Here is a 17,405-nt window from a genome sequence, read left to right on the forward strand (position 1 = left end):
TTTTTTTTTTTTTTTTTTTTTTTTTTTTTTTTTTTGAGACAGAGTATTGCTCTGGTTGCCCAGGCTGGAGTGCAATGGCACGATCTCAACTAACTGCAACCTCCACCTCCCAGGTTCAAGCTATTCTCCTGCCTCAGCCTCCCATGTAGCTGGAATTATAGGCATGTGCCACCATGCCCGGCTAATTTTGTACTTTTAGTAGAGACGGGGTTTCTCCATGTTGGTCAGGCTGGTCTCGAACTCCCCACCTCAGGTGATCCATCCGCCTTGGCCTCCCAAAGTTCTGGGATTACAGGCGTGAGCCACCACACCCAGCCTGGAGTTTTTAACTCTCAAACTTGTCCGTAAGGAGCCTCTGTCAATACATTAAATCACAGTTTAGGTTTTCTTTATTTCCTTCCATCTTTGAATTTCATTTGTTCTTTTTCTGGTTCCTTAAGGTGTAAAGTTGTTGATTTGAGATTATTGTTCTTTTTAAATGTAAACATTTACAGCTATTAATTTCTGTCTTAAGGCTGGACGCGATGGCTCATGCCTGTAACCCCAGCACTTGAGGCCAAGGTGGGCGGATCACCTGAGGTCAGGAGTTTGAGACCAGCCTGGCCAACATGGTGAAACCCTATCTCTACTAATAATACAAAAATTAGCCAGGATGGTGGCAGGCGCCTGTAATCCCAGCTACTTAGGAGGCTGAGGCAGGAGAATTGTTTGAACCCGGGAGGCAGAGGTTGCAGTGAGCAGAGATCGTGCCATTACACTCCAGCCTGGGGGACAAGAGCAAGACTTCATCCCCCCCAAAAAAAAAAAATTTCCCTCTTTAGCACTGCTTTCACTGCATCTCATAGTTTTGCTGTTGTGTTTTCATTTTTATTTGTCTCAACGTATGTTCTCATTTCCCTTTTCTTTGAGGCATTGGTTGTTTGAGTGGGTTGTTAATTTCCACATATTTGTGGCCCAGTGGCTTTTATATACACTTATGAAGTTACCTTTAGTAGTATTTTTTTTTTCTTCTGTCTTTGAATTACTGTCTATTGTCTTTTCATTTCAGTCTGAAGCACTCCCTTTAGCATTTCTTGTAGGGCAGTACTGGTAATAAGACTCAGTCTTTTAAATCTGGATATATCTTAATTTCTCCTTCATTCTTGAATGATAGTTTTGCTGTATATAGAGTTCTCGGTTGACAGTCTTTTTCTTTCAAGACTTTAAATATGTCATCCAGTGCCTTTTGGCCTCCATGGTTTCTAGTGGAAGATAAACTGTCATTCTTAATGAAGGTCTCTTGTACATGCATGAGTCACTTCTTTTTTTTTTTTTTTCACGGAGTCTCGCTCTGTTGCCCAGGCTGGACTGCAGTGGTGTGATCTTGGCTCACTGCAAGCTCTGCCTCCAGGTTCTGGCCATTCTCCTGCCTCAGCCTCCCGCGTAGCTGGGACTACAGGTGACCACCACCACTTCCAGCTAATTTTTTGTATTTTCAGTAGAGATGGGGTTTCACCGTGTTAGCCAGGATGGTCTCAATCTCCTGACCTCATGATCCGCCCACCTCAGCCTCCCAAAGTCCTGGGATTACAGGCATGAGCCACCGCACCTGGCCGCATGAGTCACTTCTACCTGATGCTTTCAAAATTATCTTTTTGTCTATGGGAGTTGATAATTTGACTATATGTCTCAGTGTGTATCTCTTCAAAGTTTTCCTGCTTGGAGTTCATTGAGCTTCTTAGATGTATATATTCATGTTTTTAATCAGATTTGGGAAGTTGTCAGCTATTATTTCTTCAAATTTTTTGCTGCTCCTTTCTTTATGTCTTCTCCTTCTGGGATTCCTATAATGTGTATTTGGTATGCTTGATGAGGTCCCATAGGTTCCTCAGGCTCTCTTCGTTTTTCTTCACTCTTTCTTTTCCCTAGACTGGGTAATTTTCAATGCCTTATCTTCAATTTTGCCAGTCCTCTCTTTTCCTTGTTCAAATTTGCTGTTGAATCCCTCTATTGCATTTTTCATTTCAGTTATTGCAGATTTCAGCTCCAGAATTTGTTTGGCTCCTTTTTATAATTTCTGTCTATTTATACTTTCATTTTGTTCAGACATTGTTTTCTTGATTTCTATTAGTATTTTTTCATGGTTTCCTTTAGAAAACATATTGAACATATTTAAAACAATTGATTTAACATCTTTGACTAATAATTCCAAAGTCTGGTCTTCTTTAGGTATGGTTTCTGTGAAATTCTTTATATCCTGTGAATGGATCATACTTTCCTGTTGCTTTACATGTTTTATAATTTTTTTGTTGAGAACTGGTTATTCTGAGCATTATGTTGTAGTAACTCTGGAATCTAATTCTACTCCTTAGCGATTGCTTGTTTTTGCTTGTTGTGGGCTGGACCCATTCCTATTTGTGCCTTTTCCAAACAATGTATCTTCCTTGTTGTGTGTGGCTACTGAGGTTTCTTTTCCGTTATCTCTACAGTTAGCCAGTAACCTGACAAAAATGTCCTTAAATGTCTGACTTTCAAGAGGGAGGGAAGATATCCTGTCTCTTTAAATCTCTTGTGGCTGGGAAGCTGCTTCAGCTTGTGAAGTGGGCATTAAAAAATGGTTGGCCTCCAGCCTGGCCCCTCATCACTTTATCAAAATCAGCAAGCAGCTAGCAGAACACATGACCCCCACTCCTGGAGGAAGCTGCCCCAGGAATGTGGGCTGCTTCCCTGACAGTTTCCTGGTGCTGGGTGGCAGGCTTTTTGCTGTTGCTGCTACATCACAAAAGGCTGAAGTTCACCAAAATTTACTAGCAACTTCATCAAACTCTCCCTCAAATGTCAGAAATGTTCCAAAATAAGACAATTCCTGCCAGTTCAATAGTTGTTTAGGTGAAGGGACAGATTCCTGGAGCCTCCTGCTCTGCTATCTTCCCTGACATCATTCCCTACATTATGCCTTTTTTTGAGACAGAGTTTCACTTTGTTGCTCAGGCTGGAGTGCAATCTTGGCTCACTGCAACCTCTGCCTCCTGATTTCAAGTGATTCTCCTGCCTTGGCCTCCTGAGTCGCTGGAATTACAGGCGCCTGCCATCACACCTGGCTAATCTCATGTTTTTAGTAGAGGCGGGGTTTCACCATGTTAGCCAGGCTGGTCTTGAATTCCTGACTTCAAGTGATCCTCCCGCCTCGGCCTCCCAAAGTGCTCGGATTACAGGCATGAGCCACCATGCCAGGCCTCTACATTATGCTTTGATTTTTATGATTTAACACCTGGAGGGTAACCTTGTTTCCAAACTTTGGGAGGACATTTCAATTTGTTTCCATTCCCAGAACCTGTTCTGCTTTCTAACCGTATCAGAACCCCTGGCCAGTCTCTCTTGATATTTGCTATCTGTGTCCAAAGCAGAGGCCAAACCAGAGCTGTCTTAAAGCTCCCTTAAGCCATCTACTCTCTCCTGTCCAGTCCTGTAACAGAAAAGCTGGTATGTGAGAACAGCTAAAGCACATATGGGGATTTTGTTTTTTGAGACGGAATCTCCCTCTGTCACTCAGGCTGGAATGTAGTGGCACAATCTCGGCCCACTGTAACCTCTGCCTCCCAGGTTCAAGTGATTCTCCTGTCTCAGCCTTCCGAGTGACTTGGACTACAGGTGCGTGCCAGGATGCCTCGCTAAATTTTTGTATTTTTAGTAGAGTTGGGGTTTTGCCATATTGGCCAGGCTGGTCTTGAACTCCTGACCTCAGGTGATCCGCCTGCCTCAGCCTCCCAAAGTGCTGGGATTAGCGGTGGGCATGAGCCACCGTGCCTGGCCCAGGGTTATTTCTTGTTCCACTTTCCTTTTTGTTAACTCATTCATAGGTCAAACATTTTTTTGAGCGAGTATGTGCTAGCTCTTTGATGGATGCTGGGAGATAGTGTTAAAGGAGTCATGTTGTTGCTATCAATGAGCTCATAGCCAAGGGGAAGAGGCAAATACATAAAAGAATTCCAGTATACTTTAATGAGGCTTGAAAGATATGTGGACAGAAACGTGTGAGGGAACTAACAGCATGTATCCCTAAATGAATTTGAGGGAAAAGCAGGGAGAAAAATGGAAAACTTTGCAGATGAAATGGCACTTGGTTAGGCAGGTGGGAGCATCTTCAACAGAAGCACTAGTAAGTGCAAACACTTGGAGAGTGAGAACATGGCCAAGCGGGGTGATGACAAGTAATTCAGTATTGTTGTAGTGTAAAGTGTGTGGTGGCAAGTGTTAGGATATGAGAAAGATAGATGGGGCAAGATCATGTAGAGTTGAATTTTATTTTTTAAGCGATTTTAGTGTCGTAAGATTATCAGAAGCGTAGTGACATGATCAGATTTATGTTTCAGAAAATAAGTCTGTTGTGAAGGAGGATCTGAAATAAGAAGTTAACAGCATTAATATTTAAAAGCTGCTAAAGGTTTACTCCAGTGCATTTTACACATCATCTCAATCCTCACAAAAAGGCTATGACATCCCAACTAAAATCATTCCTTTTTAGATTAAAAATGGGCACAGAGAGGTCAAGTACTTTGCCAAACGGTTATGTGTACTAATGTGGTGAAGCTGAGATTTGAATCCAGGTAGTCTAACAGCAGAGTTTGGATGCTTAATTGCTGTGCCTTACAAGGGGCCGGACAAAGGGCAAGTTAGGATTCCACGGAGATCATCTAAGTAATGAATGATCAGGGCTTGCACTAAGGCAGTGGCAACAGCGTTGTAAGGTGGAGCACATGTTTGGCGATTTTGAGGAAGCAGAATTCACAGGACATGATTGACTATAGAGGAGTAAGGGAGTGAGGATCTGGGATGACTGTCTGGTTCCTAGTTGGTTTCTTGTAGGAGACCCGTTCACTAAGGCAGAAGACATGTGAAGAAATGAGGTTTGGAAAAAGAGGGGACATAATCAGGTCAGTTTTGGATGTGCTTGAGTTGGACAAACCAAATGGAGAAATCTAGAAAGCAACTGGGCCTGAAGGTGATGAGAGAACAGAAGCCAGAGGTGTGATGAGATTCCTGAGGGGATGGGCAAGGAGGAGAAGATCCGTGAAGGCAGGGCTCAGATACGCCCTGCAACTGTCTCCCACCTTGAAGGGATAAGCAGAGAAATACAAGCTATCTACCAGAATATCAGACCTAGTGATCATTTATTTAACAAAATGATAGTAAAGAAACAAATGACTGAAGATTCATGCAGTTTAGATTTTTAGGAAGTCCAGCTGCTTTCAAGGTAAATGTCTCCGTACTCCTAGGAGATACTGGCAAATCTAGTTTGCTTATTTGATATATATTTATCCCTATTTTTTTCAAATGGGATCAAGTACTTTTGTAGTAATGACATGACAAACATTATTCGTTTTCAGAAATCTTTTCAGTTATAGTAATTCCCTTTTAGCCTTGAAAAATGGAAAACTATCCTCAACCCTCTAAATACTCTTGTTGTAAGAAAGTCTTCTGATCTCTAACATCACTTTTTTTTTTTTAAATCTTAGTTTGTAATTGTATATATATACTTAAAATGTTTCCTGGTTAGTTTTCAGTCTTCACCTTCTGCAAGTTCCATGACAGCAGGAACCATTTATTTCACCGTTGTATGCTTGGTGCCTAGCAGGTTTTTGGCATACTTCTTGATTAACTCATGAACTTTACTAGCTCCTCCCATCCCAAATCTCCTCCCTTCTTCCCTCCCTCCCTCTCTTCTTTCCTTCTGTTCAACAAATATTTGTTGGATGCCTACTGTAAGCCAGGGATTCAGCTTAGACTGGTATATAAAGATGACTAAGGCAGTGCTCCTGCTCTTGATTTAATACTTTAGTAGATATAAACTTGGTATGTGGGTAGCACCTTGATGTCTATAATTTCATCAGGAAGATAGCAAGGGGGCCGGGTGCGTTGGCTCAGGCCTGTAATCCCAGCACTTTGGGAGGCCGAGGCAGGCGGATCATGAGGTCAGGAGATCAAGATCATCCTGGCCAACATGGTGAAACCCCGTCTCTACTAAAAAATACAAAAAAATGAGTCGGGCGTGGTGGCGGGCGCCTGTAGTCCCAGCTACTCAGGAGGCTGAGGCAGGAGAATGGCGTGAACCCAGGAGGCAGAGCTTGCAGTGAGCCGAGATCGTGCCACTGCATTCCAGCCTGGGCAACAGAGTGAGACTCCGTCTCAAAAAAAAAAAAAAAAAAAAAGCGAGGGAAAGGCATCGCTGTCAGAAGGAAATGGCATGTGTACAAGCTTAGGGGTAGGGGTATGTGAAACGCACATGGTGTACATGAGGAAAGGCCAGGAGCTTTATGTCGCTGGAGCACAAAACAGTATTCATGGAATGCTGTGGAAAGTGGGGCAGACAAATCAGTGCCAGGTGAGGCTGAAAAAGTGAAGCCTGTGAAGGCAAGAGAAACCATCTTAATTTTTGGATTTTTGTGCCCCTAATCTTGACCCATAAGGGCATCTGGAAAGACAGGTGAGGAGTCAGCATTTTTGTGGTTGACAGAGAAAATGGTGGAGGATTCATTCATTCATACTTATACTTTCTTGCATTGCCTATCTTTTGGTTTTATAAGAGAGAGAAAAAATTATTTTATAAGCAATTATTTATAAAACAATTCATTAGAGCAAATTTGTTTTTGAATCAGGAGCAAAATATTTTTTGTAATAAATGGACAAAAGCTTTTGCCTCTTGTCGATTTCAATCATTAAACTGTGAGGGAGAGTTTTTCAATTTAGTGGATTAACATATTTCAAGGCATTATCCTTCAACAATAAGGGAGAGGTTTCTCTGGCCTCATTAATTTTTGGTGTAAACTCATGAATTCTTATTTCATTCAATAGGCTATAATCTATTACTGACATTAATTATTCTGACCCTCAAACTGAACCAGATTTGACAGGGGCAGCCCCTTCAAGCTGGCTTTGTCCTTCTGACTCCTCACCATTTTGTGAGCCCTTCTTTACTTTTAGGCACAATATATTCTAGGCTTATCTTGGACTTTCCCTGTCACAGCCTTGGAATCAGCCAGTTCTCTAGAGAATGGAACTGGTTTTATATATTTGCAATTTTCTAAATTGTGTGTCTGAGACACACGTTTTTTATAATTTTTATTTACCATGTTTTAAAAAATGCCATTTGATATTTAGTTTAATGCCAATTACCTTCTGGCAACATTTGTTTCCCACAACCTAATATATCCCATGAGACCCTGACCTTGGGATCAAAATTTCTCCCAACTACACCAGGTTTTAAGAACTAATGAGGCTGGCAAGGGATGAGAGTATTTACAATTTTTTTAAAAGTAGTTTTAAAAACACATGTAAAATAAAAAGCACCTCAGTATTTTTTGTATCTATGTAAATATTTTATTCTGCTTCCAGATAGAACACTGAAGTTTACATGTTAAAGACAATAAACAGCTAAGCTACTGACATAAAATATACAATAGGTACAGATGAGAAAAATCTGAAATAAGTTTTTAACTTCATTTAGCCTATTAGGAACATGAGGATGTCTGGAATTGATGCTGGCCTTGGTCTCAAGTACTTTTTCCCATATGTACTTGTTTTATCCTTCCAGAAAGCATATCATATTAGAGTGTCTAAGAAATCAGTGAATCACTAAGTTTTCCATCTTACCGAAGTACAAAACATTATTTCAAATCTAGGCCTTCTGACAGAATCCAATATCTATTTTTATACTTACTTTTCTTTCTACTAAGTTCTTTAATAAAATTATGAATCAGAAAGCAAGTACAAGACATGCTTATATCACACAGAATATCAATGAAGACTTAAGAAGATAAATAGCAAGTACTTCTAAAAAATCACAAATTTTGACATTTGGAACAATATAATTGCCATACTATTATATCTTTTATTAAAAAAGACCTTTTCCAGCTTGTTTCCAGACTTCTTTTACTCCTTTAATGCTTTCTTTCTTCACACACTTCCAGTATTCTTGTATACTCTGATGTTGTGGTACCTGTTAACCAAAAGTAAAAATCAAGGGGTCACTGTCCTTCAAGGTTAAACATGATTTCATATGTACTTTACGTTACTGTTTATTTCCTTCCCACACTCCTCCAAAAATAGTTGAGGGTGAATTATGTTGTAAAAGATGATCACAACAGAACTGAAAACGAGGGTAAAAGACAAAAAGTGAATGTAACTACGCTTAAGGTTACTAGGGAGTGGAACCAGACTGAGCACACATTAATGGAGTTTCTTCTCTAAGAGGGTAATGAAGACTTTGGGCCATCTCTTCTTTCACATACTGGCTTTAAAATTTAATTGCTTTATAATGTTTTCCTTTTATAATGTTTTATAATCTTTCCCATTTTTTCTGGTGAACTTTATTTAGCTATGTAGAATAAAATTATAACCCTAAAGCTTTGATTTAACATTGGCTAAAATTAAAAAACAAAAAGGTCACAAAATATTTGATGAAAAGCTTCAAGAAATAATCTAATTCATGGAAGTGTTTTGTTAGCTAAAAATACATGTGGATTACTACTACTCTCAACAAAATGAAAAGGTAAAGGTTAGGAAATATTTGGATCCGGGGGACCACAGGAGCATAGCACTAATGAAAATTAGCCAAGTGGAAGCAAAATTCTACTCCAGATTATATATGTTCTTTTTCTTATGACTGATTTACAGCTTTTCTTTTTAATGTCTTCTGAGAAAGGGCAAAGAGACTCCCAGGTACACTCAATTGTGAACTGAAAAGACTGGCTTAATTTCCCGGAATATATTTATGGGTGTTGGATAACTGCAAAGCTCATAAAATATTAATATGTTTGCTAATGAAAATAATATTTTTCCCTAAGTTATGTTTGTTGCAGGAAATGGAATTGCTTTTCTAAGTTGTAAATAGCTTTATTTTCATGAATAGTACCATATTCTCTCTCTCTCTCCTTCCTTTTTTCTTGCCTACCTACCAACCATGTAGATTCTCTTTGGACCCTAGTCTTCCCCTGGCAGACTTCTTTTCTGAGAGTGCTTCTAGCACATTCTAATCTGAACAAAAATCTGAATTTGATTTGTCCCACAAGTATAGACTCATATGTGACTTTGAGTAAATAATGCTAATAGTGAAATTTACTTCATAATCTCAGCCACTATACTAAGTATTTTACATTAAATTCTCACAATAATGCTTTCTGGTAGATAAGTTTCCTCATGGTATGGGTAAAGAATCTGAGACTAAAAAAAATTAAGTGGCTTTGCAAGATTAAGCAGTTAATAAACAGTAGAGGTGGGATTTGAATTTACATAGATCTAATTACATGTAGTTAGTCAAATCCTAGGCTATGATTTTTTTCCCCTTTTTTTGTAGAAACAGAGTCTCATGATGTTATCCAAGCTGGTCTCGAACTCCTGGCCTCAAGTGATCCACCCGGCTCAGCCTCCCACAATGTGCTGGGATTACAGATGTGAGCCACCATGTCCAGCTAGGCTACATTTCTGAATAGTAATTTCTTTTTTAAAAAATTATTTTTTTTTGGAGACAAGGGCTTGCTCTGTTGCACAGGCTAGAGTGCAGTGGTGCGATCGTAGCTCACAGTCACTTTAAATAGTGATTTCTTATTAGATTCAGATTATTTTTTAAAAAGCAAAGATGTTTAATCTCATATATAAAATATATTTCTGTATTTCAATTACAGCTTATAGTCTTTTTATAAGTGATGAAAACTCCATTTAAAGACTGTACAATTGCCCAAATTCTAGGTTTAATATCATTCAGTTAATGACAATGTAAACATGTATTATATAAAAAAATCTGTTACCCATAAACCTCGATGCATTCTGTTTTTTAACACCCCAAGAAACTCTTCATGACTAAGACATTCATCACCATCCAAATCAAAGATCTTGAAGACAGTGTCCAAAATATTGTTTGAGAGTTCTTGTCCTGTTGCTACTTTCACAGCTCTCTTAAACTCAGCTAAAAAACAAACAAACATAAAACAACTTATCAACTACGTGAAATAGTATAAGTGAAATTAATCTAAATTTTCATTATTTGAGAAGTAAAAGCAAATCCAAATTTTTATTATTTGGGAAGTAAAACAAAAACAAAAATACCCATGAAGAAAATATTCAAACCATAAGCTGACGAATGTCATGAGAGTCACTGCAAGACAAATGAGCTATTGTAATTTAATCAATGCTCTAAACATATATTTGAGATGAATCTTGCTCGTCGCCCAGGCTGGAGTGCAATGGCACGATCTTGACTCACTACAACCTCCGTCTCCCGGGTTCAAGCGATTCTCCTGCCTCGGCCTCCTGAATAGCTGGGATTACAGGCGCCTGCCACCACACCCGGCTAGTTTTTGTATTTTTAGTGGAGACGGGGTTTCACCATGTTGGCCAGGCTGGTCTTGAACTCCTGACTTTGTCATCCGCCCACCTTGGCCTCCCAAAGTGCTGGGATTACAGGCATGAGCCACCATGCCCGGCCTTCTTCCTTCTTTTTAGGAGAATGAGAAAATAAAAGTATAGAAAGTAACCATTAAACTGGAGTACTGATATTCTAAATCTAGAATAACCACACTGAATTAAAAGGTCAATCAACTATTTTTACTTATAATTTGTTCCTTGATTGGTAGCATTTAGTTGGAGAATATAGTAAAACTGTTTATAGATGATAAAAATTAAATGGTTTTTCATATAACTTACCTAGTCTGACAGGACGATGAGCTAAACTGAACATCTGCATGGCAATAGCAAAGTCTTCCAAGTGGGTTGTAAAATGGCAAAATGACTTGAATTCATCCAAACTAATGCTCTAATAAAGTAAGAGTTTTTATTACAATTTTGTAAGTACATTAAATAATCTTATAAATGTTAACTATGAACTTTCTTTTCTACCGTAGAGACTAGTATCATTCTAAGAGGAAGAGACAACAGGGCTTTCTCTGTCCCTTTCTCTCTGTGTGCACACAGAAATGGCCACACAAAGGGCACAGTGAGAAGGTGCTGTGTGCAGGCTGGGCAAGAGGCCTCACCAGAAACTGGCCCTGCTGGTGCCTTGATCTTGGACTCCTGGCCTCCAGAACTGTGAGAAATAAATTTATTGTTTAAGCTGCCCAGCCTGTGGTGTTTTGAGGTGGCAGCTTGAAGAGACTAACATACTCTGTTCAGTGGTCCACTTCTGCTAAGTTTTATTAGTGGACATAGTAGCACTGAGTAAGAGCACAGAGTTTTGGAGTTAGATGGACTTAACGCTGAAATTCTGGTTCTGCCCTTTTATAACGTGTATGACCTTAGCCTCTCTAAGTCTTAGGTAAGTAACGCTTCAGGGGTTATGTAGTTTGCCCAAAGTCTACTAACTGGAACAATCAGGATCTGAACCTTGGTCCATCTGACTTCAAAATCTGAGCACTTACAAATAAAACAAACGGCGCGGGCGCGGTGACTCACGCCTGTAAGCCCAGCACTTTGGGAGGCGGAGGCGGGCGGATCACGAGGTCAGGAGATGGAGACCATCCTAGCTAACCCCATGAAATCCCTTCTCTACTAAAAACACAAAAACAAAAAAATTAGCCGGGCGTGGTGGCAGGCGCCTGTAGTCCCAGCTACTTGGGAGGCTGAGGCAGGAGAATGGTGTGAACCCAGGAGGCAGAGCTTGCAGTGAGCCGAGATCACGCCACAGCACTCCAGCCTGGGCGACAGAGCGAGACTCTGTCTCACAAAATACATAACAAACAAACAAACAAACGGGCTGGGTGCTGTGGCTCATGCCTAATCCTAGCACTTTGGGAGGCCAAGGCAGGCACATCACCTGAGGTCAGCAGTTCAAGACCAGTCTGGTCAACATGGTGAAAAAGAAAAAAAAAAAAAAATTAGCTGGGTGTGGTGGTGCACACCTGTAGTCCCAGCTATTTGGAAGGCTGAGGCAGGAGAATTGTTTAAACCCGTGAGGCGGAGGCTACAGTGAGCCAAGATCGCGCCACTGCACTCCAGCCTGGGTGATGGAGTGAGACTCTGTCTAAAAACAAACAAACAAATAAACAAAAAAGTTAAAAGAAAACTCAGTTTTTTCCATTAAAACAATAAAAGCTGGGTACGGTGGTTCCTGACTGCAATCACAGCACTTTGGAAGGTTGAGGTGGCCGGACTGCTTGAGCTCAGGAGTTGGAGACCAGACTGGGCAACATGGTGAAACCCCCATCTCTACAAAAAATACAAAAATTAGCCAGGCACGGTGGCATGTGCCTGTGGTCCCAGCGACTGAGGAGGCTTAGGCAGAAGGATCCCTTGAGCACAGGAGTTTGAGGTTATAGTGAGCTAACTGCACCACTGCACTTCAGCCTGGGCAACAGAGCAAGACCCTGTCTCAAAAACAAATAAACAAAACAAAAGTAAACAAAGTATGAAAATTCTCTTAGTTTTTATTTTGTTTTTGAGATAGTGTTTCACTCTGTGACCCAGGCTGGAGTCCAGATCACAGCTCACTGCAGCCTTGAAGTTCTGGGTTCAAGCTATCCTCCTGCCTCAGTCTCCCAAGTAGCTGGGACTACAGACACACAGCACCACACCCAACTAATGTTTTTATTTCTATTTTTAGTAGAGACGAGATCTCGCTATGTTTCTCAGGCTGGTTTCAAACTCCTGGGCTCAAGTGATCCTCCCACCTTAGCCTCAGAAAGTGCAGGGATTACAAGTGTCAGCCATTGTGTCCAGCTAAAAATTCTTAATTTGAAAGTAAATTCTTCCCTGCCTGAAAAAAAAAGTTTCTCTTTGTAGGATGCTGAGGATCATGCCCTCTGTAATGTGTGGTCTTACTCCAGGTTCACTGGTTTCCAGCTTTTGTGACTTCATGAAATTTTTATTTTTAAATATTTCAACAAAGTTTTTGAAAAAGTAATATGTGCACATGGTTAAAAATTCAAACAACATGAAGGATAAATGATGAAGAGTTCTTCCACTCTGATTCCCAGTTCCATTCCCCAGACATGAGTTACCAATTCCTTGTGTCTCCATCCAGAAATATTCTATTCTTTTTTTTTTTTTTTTTTGAGACAGTCTCGCTCTGTCACCCAGGCTGAAGCGCAATGGCGCGCAATCTTGGCTCACTGCAACCTCTGCTTCCCAGGTTCAAGCAATTCTCCTGTCTCAGCCGCCCGAGTAGCTAGGACTGCAGGCACCCACCACCACGTCCGGCTAATTTTTGTATTTTCAGTAGAGATGGGGTTTCACCATATTGGTCAGGCTGGTCTCAAACTCCTGACCTCAGGTGATTCACCCGCCTCAGCCTCCCAAAGTGCTGGGATTACAGGCGTGAGCCACCGCGCCTGGCTAATATTCTATTCTTATTAAAGTGTATACATGTACACACACGTCTCCTTGTTTTACACAATGGGAACAATCTCTTCACATATTTCTGTACCTTGCTTTATTCTCTTAACAGTATATTTACAAGATGATAGGCAGAGAGGAAAAAAAGGAAAAAAAAACCCAGTGTATTTATCAGCACAAATAAAAGAGTGGCTGCTTCTATCATGACCTCGAAGTAGGCACTGGGTGCAACTTTTTTGATGTCTGCTTTTCTGATAGATGAAAAATGGTATTTTATTAATGTTTGAATTTGCATGTCTTACGGAGTCTTGCTGTGTTGCCCAGTCTGGAGTGCAGTGGTGTGATCTTGGCTCACGAGAACCTCCGCCTCCCTCATTCAAGCGATTCTTCTGCCTCAGCCTCCTGAAAAGCTGCGATTACAGGCATGCGCCACCACGCCCCGCTAATTTTTGTATTTTTAGAAGAGACGGGGTTTCACCATGTTGACCAGGCTGGTCTCAAACTCCCGGCCTCAGGTGATCCACCTGCCTCGGCCTCCCAAAGTGCTGGAATTACAGGTGGGAGCCATAGGCCCGGCCTGAATTTGCATGTCTTCAATTGTGAATGAAGTTAAACATTTTTCACATGCTTATTAGTCATTTGTGGATTTCTCTTCTTGTGTCCTGTTGATGTCCTTTGCCCAGATTTCTAATGGGTTGTTAGGTAACTTACTGTGCGAGACCGTTCTCCATGGGTCTCACATTTCTTTTTTTTTTTGAGATGGAGTCTCGCTCTGTCACCCAGGCTGGAGTGCAGTAGCACAATCTCGGCTCCCTGCAAACTTCACCTCCTGGGTTCACACCAATTCTCCTGCCTCTGCCTCCCGAGTAGCCGCGACTACAGGCACCCGCCACCACGCCTGGCTAATTTTTTGTATTTTTAGTAGAGATGGGGTTTCACTATGTTAGCCAAGATGTTCTCAATCTTCTGACCTCATGATCTGCCCGCCTTGGCCTCCCAAAGTGCTGGGATTACAAGTTTGAGCCACCGTGCCCAGCTGGGTCTCACGTTTCTGTACATCTATCAGAGGCACCGACTGCATTTTTGTTCCAGATTATATCTTCGAGGATTTCACACCTGTAATCCCAGCACTTTGGGAGGCCGAGAGTTCGGGACCAGCCTGGCCAACACAGTGAAACCCATCTCTACTAAACATACAAAAATTGCGAGGCATGGTGGTATGCGCCTGTAATCCCAGCTACTCAGGAGGCTGAGGCAGGAGAATTGTTTGTATAGCGGACAGCACTGTTCCTCAGGAGCACAGGACAGCTTTGCTTACTGTCCAGTATCATGAATACACAATGCCTCCCACTGCAGCAAAGCTCAGGAAGGCTTGTTTACTTGCCCATTACAAAACATTCAGATCACTAAGATGAGGGTCCTCAGCTGTGATGTGAATCTGCTGTGTGGGCAGCATCTACCTGGGCCTCTCAGCATCATACCCATGGGGCTTGGGAGGCAAGGGGGAACTGACACAAATATGTTACTCATGTTGTTGCTACATTACGATAATAAAATTCTTTGTGTCTGACTCAATAGTCTTGTGTCTTCTGCAAGCATCCATGAAACTGTGCAGGCTAACCTGCAAAGGGATAAAATTTCAGACACTTTACAGTTATTCACATGTTGATTTTCAAGTTCTCATGATATATTAAATAGGGGGAAAAAAATCTCAGACCATTTAAAGTTCTTGATACCTACTGATTTTTTTTTTGTTTTTTTTTTTTGAGACAGAGTCTCACTGTTGCCCAGGTGTGACCTTGGCTCACTGCAACCTTTGTCTCCCAGGTTCATCCAATTCTCCCGCCTCAGCCTCCTGAGTAGCTGGGACTACAGGTGTGTGGCACCATGCCCGGCTACTTTTTTTTGTATTTTTTGGTAGAGATGGAGTTTCACCATGTTGGCCTGGCTAGTCTTGAACTCCTGACCTCGAGAGAGCCACCCACCTTGGCCTCCCAAAGTGCTGGGATTACAGGAATGAGCCACCACGCCCGGCCAATCCCTACTGATTTTTAAAGATCCCATTATAAATTAAGAAAACTGGTCTTTACATATCAATATCTCCCCCTTCCTCATGTTAACTTTTTATTTTGACTCTGATTATAATTTTTGCAGGGGATGAGGTGAGGCAACAGAATTTTAATTTTTAGGTATTTCATCAAGTTTTCTTTGAAAGGTTTTGGGTTTTGCTTAGAAAGGTATATAACCTAAGATGAAACATTGTTTCCATGTTTTCTTCTACACTTACTCAGTTTCATTTTTTCAACATTTAATTTTTTGATTCATCCTAAATTTATTTTAGAGTAATGAATGGTGTAAAGATTTATGTTCATTTTCTCCCTCAGATGGCCAGTGAATTATCCTACTGCCATTTATTAATAATTCTTTTACCCAACTAATTTAAAATACTATTTCATAATTACTAAATTTTTCATATGCTTAAGTCTATTTCTGGAGTCTGTCAAATTCATTGTCAGTAACAAACTGTTTTAGTTACCAAGGTTTGATAATATATTTTAATATGTTGACATTCTTTTCATATAAAGTCTTTTTTTTTTTTGACACGGAGTCTTGCTCTGTCACCCAGGCTGGAGTGCAGTGGCGCAATCTCAGCTCACTGAAAGCTCTGCCTCCAGGGTTCACACTATTCTCCTGCCTCAGCCTCCCGAGTAGCTGGGACTACAGGTGCCTGCCACCATGCCTGGCTAATTTTTTGTATTTTTAGTAGAGACGTGGTTTCACCGTGTTAACTAGGATGGTCTTGATCTCCTGACCTCATGATCTGCCCGCCTTGGCCTCCCAAAGTGCCAGGATTACAGGCGTGATCATATAAAGTTTTATAGCTTGTCTAGTTTCTTCCCAATAATTCAATGGTATTTTTATTGAAACCCACGAGTGTTCACCAGTATCTGGATCTTTTCTGATTCCTGCACGTATGAAAGACTGAAGTTCCTTGCCTCCCTGCATTCAGGTGGGGTTATGTGATTAGTCTGGCCAATAGCCAAGTGTCATGTGATGTTTCCAGGCCAAAACATTTAGTTGCTGGATTTTGACTCCCCTCCTTCTTTTCCTGCCACAGCCTCTGAGCATGGTACTTCTTTCAGATGATGTAACTCCAAGATGGCACAGCCTCAGAGAGTCTAGACCCCTGAATGGGTCTAGACCTCTATGCGGACAGAGACTCCTATCAGCCCACAATGGAACTGCGGCATGACTGAGCAAGAAACTCAGTGTCAGACAGGGGGATTTCAGGGTTAATTTGTAACTGCAGTAAACTTGGGCTGTTCTAATATAACCATTACACTTATAGACTAACTGAAGACAGAATTGCTGTATTTATAATTCTAAGACTTTCTATTTAATAATAGGGGATGTCTTATAATTAGATAAGTTTTCTTTTTATATCCATCAAGGCTATTAAGTTTTCTTCTTTTTTTTTTGTTAAATTTATTTCTAATTGTTATATATTTATCTTGCAGTTATAACTGGGTTCTTCTACTGCAATTTATTATCTTTTTTCTTACAATAGAAGTAACTTTTTAAAAAGTTACATAAAATACATGTCCACTGTAAACATTTTTTTGGAACAATACATAAAGATATAAAGAAAGAAAGTAAAAATCACTTGAAACCTCACCACTGTACATGAATAATTATTAATAGCTTGGCAATCATCATTTCATACATCTCGTATATATATACACACACATATGCATGTCATTACATTTTCTACTTGTAATTTGTATATAGGAGAGCTGCTGCTTCTTATATATTAGCATTGTGACAGGTACTTTATTGAATTCTTATTGTTTCTACGGTTTTTCTACTGGATTCTCTTGGGTTCTCTAGGCATATAATTGCATCATATAAAAACAAAGACAATTACTACCCCCTTTCACATTTTTATACTCTTTTAAATAATCTTGTTAATTTGGACTGGTTAAGATTTCCAGAATGATATTAAATAACAGTGGTGATATTTGTCTTATTCTTGACTTTACTGGAAATGGAAAACTTGTAATTGCTACACTGATTCTGTCTTAGGCAGTAGTTTTCCTTTACAGGAG

The 17,405-nt window shown here is 40.4% G+C and overlaps 1 protein-coding gene across 1 annotated transcript in view; it reads right to left on the reverse strand.

Annotated features, from left to right (window-relative positions):
• Positions 1 to 7,333: 7,333 nt before the first annotated feature.
• Positions 7,334 to 17,405, reverse strand: part of MICU2 (mitochondrial calcium uptake 2) — a 111,572-nt gene continuing 101,500 nt past the window's right edge. The window contains exons 10-12 of the mRNA XM_001150674.7: positions 10,678 to 10,786; positions 9,783 to 9,940; positions 7,334 to 7,975 (exon numbers count right to left, since the gene is read on the reverse strand). Coding sequence (XP_001150674.1) covers positions 7,871 to 7,975; positions 9,783 to 9,940; positions 10,678 to 10,786 — 372 coding nt within the window. The 3' untranslated portion in view covers positions 7,334 to 7,870. The remainder of the gene's footprint in view (positions 7,976 to 9,782; positions 9,941 to 10,677; positions 10,787 to 17,405) is intronic.

This window comes from Pan troglodytes, chromosome 14, assembly GCF_028858775.2.
Source record: "Pan troglodytes isolate AG18354 chromosome 14, NHGRI_mPanTro3-v2.0_pri, whole genome shotgun sequence".
Classification (NCBI taxonomy): domain Eukaryota; kingdom Metazoa; phylum Chordata; class Mammalia; order Primates; family Hominidae; genus Pan; species Pan troglodytes.